Raw genomic sequence first — 7,534 nt, 5'->3', positions numbered from 1 at the left:
GCAAGCCTCATGTTAGTTTCAAGCTGCCTGGCTGCCGGCCGCCATCTTGGCTGGCAGTTAATTTGCATATCTCCCGGATTAGCCAACGGGAAGGGTAGCGGTCGTATGCCAGTTACCATGTTTCTCTTTTATTAGATAGGATTATTAAGAGATGTAAAGTAACTACAGAAAGCAATAGAAATTAAAACAGTTAAAACTAGTTGTCTCTTGCCCAGCTGACGTGACTTGGTGGTTGAATGTTGACTCATGAACCAGGAGGTCATGGTTGGATTCCGGTCAAAGCACATGCCTGATTGCAGGCTTGATCCCCAGTGGGGGGTGTGCCCATTGATGATTCTCTCTCATCATTGATGTTTTTGTCCCTCTCCCTCTCCTTTCTCTCTCTGAAATCAATAAAAATTATTTTTAAAATTTCTTTAAAAACTAGTTGTCTCTTAGAAGTGGAAAATGTCAGTAGGAAACTAGCTTTTCATTTTAAGCTCCTTTGCCTTGTTTGATATTTTGCTTAAATCATGTTTCTGTATTATTTTTAATTAGTCTCCTTTTTCTGTGTTTGTGAAAAGGATTTCTGCCAAATATATTGAGTTAAAATATTTTAGCAACCTTTACTAGTCTGATAAGTCTAGCATTAAAGTTTTAGCTTTATTAACTGACCACATACCAGGTTATAAAGCAATTCTTTTTTAAATATATATATATTTTTATTGATTTCAGAGAGGAAGGGAGAGGGAGAGAGAGGTAGAAACATCAATGATGAGAGAGGATCATTAATTGGCTGCCTCCTACATGCTACCTACTGGGGATCGAGCCCACAACACAGGCATATGCCCTTTCTGGGAATTGAACTGTGACCTCCTGGTTCATAGGAGGTCAGTGCTCAACCACCGAGCCACACCAGCCAGGCTATGAAGCAGTTCTTAATAAAATTTCAAAAAAATCTGTGTCTTTAGATTATGCTCTGTGATAAAGATGCAATTAAAGTTAGAAATTAGTAGCAAAGAAATGAATTTTTAAAATTTAAGATTTTAAGCCATAAATATTTATTTAAGAAAGAAGAATGAAAGAGCAGAAATGAATGAAATAGACCAATGGCATAGAATAGAGCCATACTCTGTTCTGAGAAAAGACGCAACCCTGGCAGTGTGGCTTATTTGGTTGGAGTATCATCCTGAACACCAAAAGGTGGTGGTTAAATTCCTGGTCACTGTACAAATCCAGGTTGTGTTTTCAATCTCCAGTCAGGGCACACGTGGGAGGCAACCAATCAATGTTTCTCTCTCTCTCTCTCTCTCTCTCTCTCATTCTCTCTTGTTTCCTTTCCCTCTCCTCTCCCTTCCTCTCTCTAAAATCAATAAAAAAATAAAATAATTTTTTAAAATACTGATTTATGGAAAGCTGATAAATCATAGAGCTGGCATTTCAGGTTCATTCATTTATTCAGTAGACTTTTACTGAGCACCTACTATGTACCATCCACTGCTCAAGTTACTGTAGATATAATGAAGGGGGGCGGGTATAAAAAATAGATAAAGTATTTCTGCCCCCAGGTGTTTACATTCTAATAAGGAAGACAGACAATAAATAGAGAATGCAGTTTTAAGTGATGGTAAGTATTCTAGAGAAAAATAAAGTGGAGAGGTAGAATAGGGAATCCAGGATAGGAAGAGTTAGTAGTTTTAAAATGAGTAGTCAATACAGGTGCACCAGAGAAGGTGACATGGTAGTAATATCCTAAAGAGGTTATGAGAGCAAGCCTCCTAGATTTTCAGGGAAGAGCATTACAGGCTGAGCACAGGCCTGAGGTAGAAGCATGGTGGTACATTCAGGAACAGCAGGACAGTGAGGGTGGCAGGAGTGGAAGGGAGTGTGGAAATCTGTCTGGAGAGGCCTTATAAGCTTTTGGAAAGACTTTGACTTTGAGTAATGGGAAATCATTGGAGGCTTTTGCACAAAGTAGTCCTGTGATCTGTTTGTTTTAATGGAGTGTGCTTGTTTTGCTGTGTGGAGAATAGAATATAGGGAAAATAGGGCCAAATCAAGGAGACTAATTGACTAATTGAGTGGTCATTGCAGTAATCCAGGCAAAAAATTATGTTGGCTTAGGTCATCAGAATTCAGGGCTAGTGGTCCAAATGTGTTTGACGGTAGAGCCAATGATATTTGCTGGCAGATTGGATGTGGTGGAAAGATGTTAAGGCTTATGACTAAGCAATTGGAAGGATAGAGTTACCGTTTACTGAGGTGGGAAAGGCTGTGGAAGGACTGGGCCGGGGGTAATTAAGAGTTCAGCTTGGACAGTTTAAATTAGAGATGCCTATTAGACATCCAAGTGGACATGATATCCAGGTCAGGGTTTTAGGCTAGAAATAGAAATGTGTGAGTTGTCAGTGAATAGATGGTGTTTACAGCCATGAAACTGGAAGCCATCACTGTGTTCAGAAAAGAAAAGCTGTAGGATACTCTAAAGACAGGGCAATTAAGACAAAGAAGAAAGAGAAGGTAGACCAGTGAGTTGGTACAGAAACCAGGAGTAAGGTGTCCTGGAAGCCAAGTAAAGAAAATACTTTAACGAGGAGGATGTGATCGGTTGTGTCAAGTGTTCTTGGTAGAGCACTGTGACCTGGAAGTCAGTGGGTGAGCAGATCGGGTGGAAAAGTAGGGGCAGTATCCAACCAGAACGAGTTCAGAAGGCAAGGGGGGATGGAGAGGGAGAATTAGAAATGGCAGGCAACTTTTGTTTTTACAGCTTTATTGAGAGATAAGCTATATATATATAAGCCTAAGTGAACATTACGACCGAATGGCCGGTAACTATGATGTGCACTGACCACCATCGGGCAGATGCTCAGCACAGGAGCTCAGCACAGGTGGTCAGTGTACTCCCAAAGCCAACCTCCTGCGGTCCCTCACCCATGACCTGCTGGCCAACCTCCCACGGTCCCTTTCCCCAGCCTGCCCGCCCCCATCGGCCCTGATCGGGACTGGGCCAGATGGCCCCGATAGTCAGCCAGGCTGCGGGACATTCCCCCCCACACACACACACCTGTGCACCAATTCGTGTACCGGGCCTCAACATATAACAAACTACTCACATTTAAAATGTACAAGTTTGCCCTAACTGGTTTGGCTCAGTGGATAGAGTGTCGGCCTGCAGACTGAAGGGTCCGGGTTCGATTCCGGTCCAAGGGCATGTACTTTGGTTGTGGGCACATCCCCAGTAGGGGGCATGCAGGAGGCAGCTGATAATGTTTCTAACTCTGTATCCCTCTCCCTTCCTCTCTGTAAAAAAATGAATAAAATATATTTAAAAAAATAAATAAAATGTACAAGTTTGATAGATGTTAACATATGTATGAACATGTGAAATCACCACAATCAATATAGTGAATCCATCACCCTCCAAGTTTCTCGTGACTCTTTGTAATCCCCCTCCAGTCCCAAACTGCTTTCTGTCCCTATAAATTAGCTTGTATCTTCTAAAATATAAAAGAAATCATACAGTGCGTACTGTTGTGTGGTGTGGTTTTTTTTTGGTCAGGCTTCTTTCATTATTTTGAGATTTACTCATGTTGTCTGTATCAATAGTTAATTTTTTGTAATTAAGATAGTATTCAGTTGTATGGATATACCACAATTTACTCATGCATTCACTTGCTGATGAATATTTGTGCTGTTTCCAGTTTTTCGTTATTACACATGAAGATGCTATAAACATTTTTATAAGTCTTTGCATGGACATGTGGTTCCGTTTCTCAAGTAAATACCTAGGGGTAGAACGGCTGGGTCATGTGGTAATTGCATGTTTAATTTTTTAGGAAAATGAAAAACTGTTTTATATGCTCACCAGAAGTGTATGAGGCTTCTATTTGCGCGCTCTGGTACAGCCAGTTTTTTAATTTTAGCCATTGTAGTCAAAGTGTATTGGTGTAACATTGTGGTTTTAATTTTCATTTCCTAATGACTAATCATAAATATCTTTTTGTGTGCTTAATTGCCCTCTATATATCTTTGCTTAACTGTCTTTTCAGATATAAAATAATGAATTCTTGCTTACTCTTAATATATTACTCTACTTCTGCAATATTCCAAAAATAATGTTGAATGGTTTAAGTGGAGGTTGATTGTACTTTTTATTTATTTTATGTATTTTATTATTTTTTATTGTACTTTTTTAAAAACAGGCTTTAACGTATCGTGGTAATTCACAGGTGATTATGGCAATGCCGGTGTCAGTGGAAGAAATAACTGCTGTCTTCCTTTACTCTAACAGGTTGCAGCATTGCAAGAGGAGAAGAGCAGCCTGTTGGCAGAGAATCAGGTATTAATGGAAAGACTTAATCAGTCTGACTCTATAGAAGATCCTAACAGTCCAGCAGGAAGAAGGCATCTGCAGCTCCAAACTCAATTAGAACAGCTCCAGGAAGAAACATTCAGGTAAAAGGCCACTCACTAAAGTCTGACTTTTAAAAATTTGGTAGCTATCTCTTAAAATTAAGAATATAGTATTAGGACTTCTGGGTAGCTGCAGGCCAAGGACGCTGTGTAATAAACAACTTTCCAAAAATCTTCCCACATAACCTGAAATAGCTTTACATCAAGGGAACAATTCTACCAAAGCTACACTTCAGTATTACTTGAAGACAGAATGCCCCAGCTGAAATATAACTGTGAGTGAAAGAAAACAAACACCAGCCCCATCCCACACACCTGTCCTACCCCCATTCTGCCAGGCAAGAAAGGCAAACTGAGGCAAGTAAAGGCAGACTACGGAAGAAATTGGAGGAAGACAGAAGAACTCTAGTGAAGGGGACTATGGGTGAGTTGGAATAATCACTAAAAAGATTCAATTCACTCAAAATCTGAAATAATTTTTAAAACAAAAATGGAGATTAGACCACAAACTGCAGGGAACAAATTTCAAAGTAAGTGCATCTTCGTCTGTTGATAGAGAAGTAGATTTTTAGAGAGAGAGGAAGTAAGAGAAAGAAACATTGATGTGAGAGCGGAATATCAATTTGCTGCCTCCTGCACGTCCCCCTCCCCCCCCATCAAAAATTGATCCGCAACCCTGGCATGTGCCCCAACCAGGAATCGAACCAGCAACCTTTTGGTGCACTGGACAGTGCTCAACGAACTGAGCCACACTGGCCAGGGCAGTGCATCCCCTTAGTGGGCCTGATGCCATAAAAAGACACTGGAACTGAATTCAAAGAGATTGGTACCCTTTTGAGTACTCAGTTTAAAGAGTCACGATAAAAATGCCAAGTACATGATTTCTAGAGACAGATTTACTTAAAGAACAAACTGATTTAAAGGGACAGTCTTCTAAACACACCTGGGAAAGAAAAAGATAGAAAGGAATAAGGAAGGGACCGATAGCACTTAGATAGTGAAAGAGAAAAGAAGAAAAGGAAAAACTTGGTGTCCTGCAGCACAGAACAGAACCACAAAATTGAAGGGCTTAGCAGTATGATAAAAATATTATAATTTATTATAAATATGACCTGTTTCTTACCTAGAGGTAGATTTCCAGTGTTAAAATAGTAAGAGACATTAGATATCAATTATATTTTTACTTTATCAACTAACTTAGTATGATAGCCTATCCTTTATTATTCCTCAATGAAGTGTTTCTGGATTTTTATTTTCTTTTTGCCTTAGCAGGAAAAAATTAAAACCTTTAGTCAGAAACTGTAGAAAGAATCCATTGCCTGTGGTTTATATTAGCAGTTCAGTGTGGTCTGAGGACCCTGCAGGCTCACTGAGACCCTCTCAGAGTCTGAGAGCGCTCTCCTTCCCAGCTACACCTCTGGGGAAAGCTGCATTTCCTCCATATGCTTCCGCCTGAAAACCGAAACAACAGATGAAGGCAGAAACAGCTACGACAACCCAGCTCTTTCATTAAGCCGGACTATTTCATTCACTGACGTCTAAAACACTGCCACTTTTACCCCTGAACTATCTTGTCTGTGTTAACATAATGGGTTTATTATATATCGGTAGATAAAACCTATGTAAACAAAAGTTCTTTAGAGTCTCAGTAATTTTAATACTATGAAGGGATTCTGAGACCAAAAACTTGGAGAATCCTTCATTTGCATCTTGACTTTCTAAGAATTGGTGGACAGTAAAATCTAAATATGATTTTTACCTTTTTGTTTCTACGTTGTGGCTAGTTTTTTAAAATTATAGTTGATATACAATATTATATTAGTTTCAGGTGTACTACATAGTGATTCAACATTTATATCCTTACAAAGTGATCATCACAGTAAGTCTAGTAACCCATGTGTTACTGTACGTAGTAATTATAATATTACTGACTATTCCCTATACTGTACCTTACATCCCTATGCCTTATTTTCTAACTGGAAATTGGTAATTCTTAATCCTCTTCACTTTTCAGTCCCTTCCCCTACCTCACTGTTTCATTAGTTTGTTTTCTTTATAAGTTTGTTTCTATTTTGTTCTGTTCCTTTGTTTGCTTCTTTTTAAAGATTTCATAAATAGGTGAAATCAAATATTCTTGCCTTCTCTCTCCAGCGTAATTCACTTAACATAATACTTTAGGTCCATTTATGTCCCAAATGGCAAGATTTCATTCCCTTTTATGGCTAAGTACTATTCCGTTGTAAATGTATACACCACATCTTCTTTATCTATTCATCTTTCAAAAGATACTTCAGTTGCTTCCCTACTTGGTTGTTGTAAACAATGGTGCAGCAAACATAAGGGTGCATATATCATTTCAAATTAATTTTTTTTTCTTTGGATAAATATCTAGGAGTGGAATTGCTGAGTCATATGGTAATTCTATTTTTAATTTTTTGAGGAATCTCCACACTTCTTCATAGTGGCTTCACTAGTTTACAATCCCATCAGCAGTGCATGAGGATTCCTTTTTCTCCACACTTGTTCTTTGTTTTGGTATTTTTTTAATCAATAGCCATTCTGACAGTGTGAGGTGATATCTCATTGTGGTTTTGATTTGCATTTCCCTGATAATTAGTGATGTTGAGCATATTTTCATGTATCTATTGGCCATCTGTATATCTTTAGAGAAGTGTCTATTCAGGTTCTCTGCCCATCTTTTAATTGGATTGGTTTTTTTTGTTTGGTTTTTATGTTGGGTTAAAATGATTTATTTGTATATTTTGGTTATTAACCCCTTACCAACTATACTAGGTATACCCGTTAATAATGGCAGATTTTGTAACCAAAGAAAACACGATAATTTCAAGAGAAACATCAAAAGTGCTTTATTCAAAGTAATGTCTATCGCTAGCTACACATTTCCCCCATCTTTAGGTAATTTGTGGATACTGTCCCAATACAACTTTTCTTGTTTGGGGGCAAACGATTCAGAGACCCAATTGTCCACTTCTTCATATGTTTTGAAGTGCTGCTCAGAAAGTGCGTGTGCCATCGATCGGAACAAGTGGTAATCTGAAGGAGCAAGGTCTGGTGAATGCAGCGGGTGGGTTAATACTTCCCAGGCAAGATCTTTTAACGTGTCTTTAACTGGTTTTGAAGT

At 38.7% G+C, this 7,534-nt stretch overlaps 1 protein-coding gene across 3 annotated transcripts in view; it reads left to right on the top strand.

Moving 5' to 3' along the window:
* The window catches only part of HOOK3 (hook microtubule-tethering protein 3), an 88,982-nt gene that overhangs the window by 24,172 nt on the left and 57,276 nt on the right, over window positions 1–7,534 (top strand). For all 3 annotated transcript variants that reach the window (XM_015565180.1, XM_015565179.1, XM_015565181.1), the window contains exon 8: window positions 4,271–4,434. In XM_015565180.1, coding sequence (XP_015420666.1) covers window positions 4,271–4,434 — 164 coding nt within the window. The remainder of the gene's footprint in view (window positions 1–4,270; window positions 4,435–7,534) is intronic.

This window comes from Myotis davidii, unplaced genomic scaffold (genome assembly GCF_000327345.1).
Source record: "Myotis davidii unplaced genomic scaffold, ASM32734v1 scaffold93, whole genome shotgun sequence".
Lineage (NCBI taxonomy): Eukaryota > Metazoa > Chordata > Mammalia > Chiroptera > Vespertilionidae > Myotis > Myotis davidii.
The sequence above is the reverse complement of the archived record's forward strand: the minus strand, read 5'-3'. Positions and strand labels throughout refer to the sequence as shown.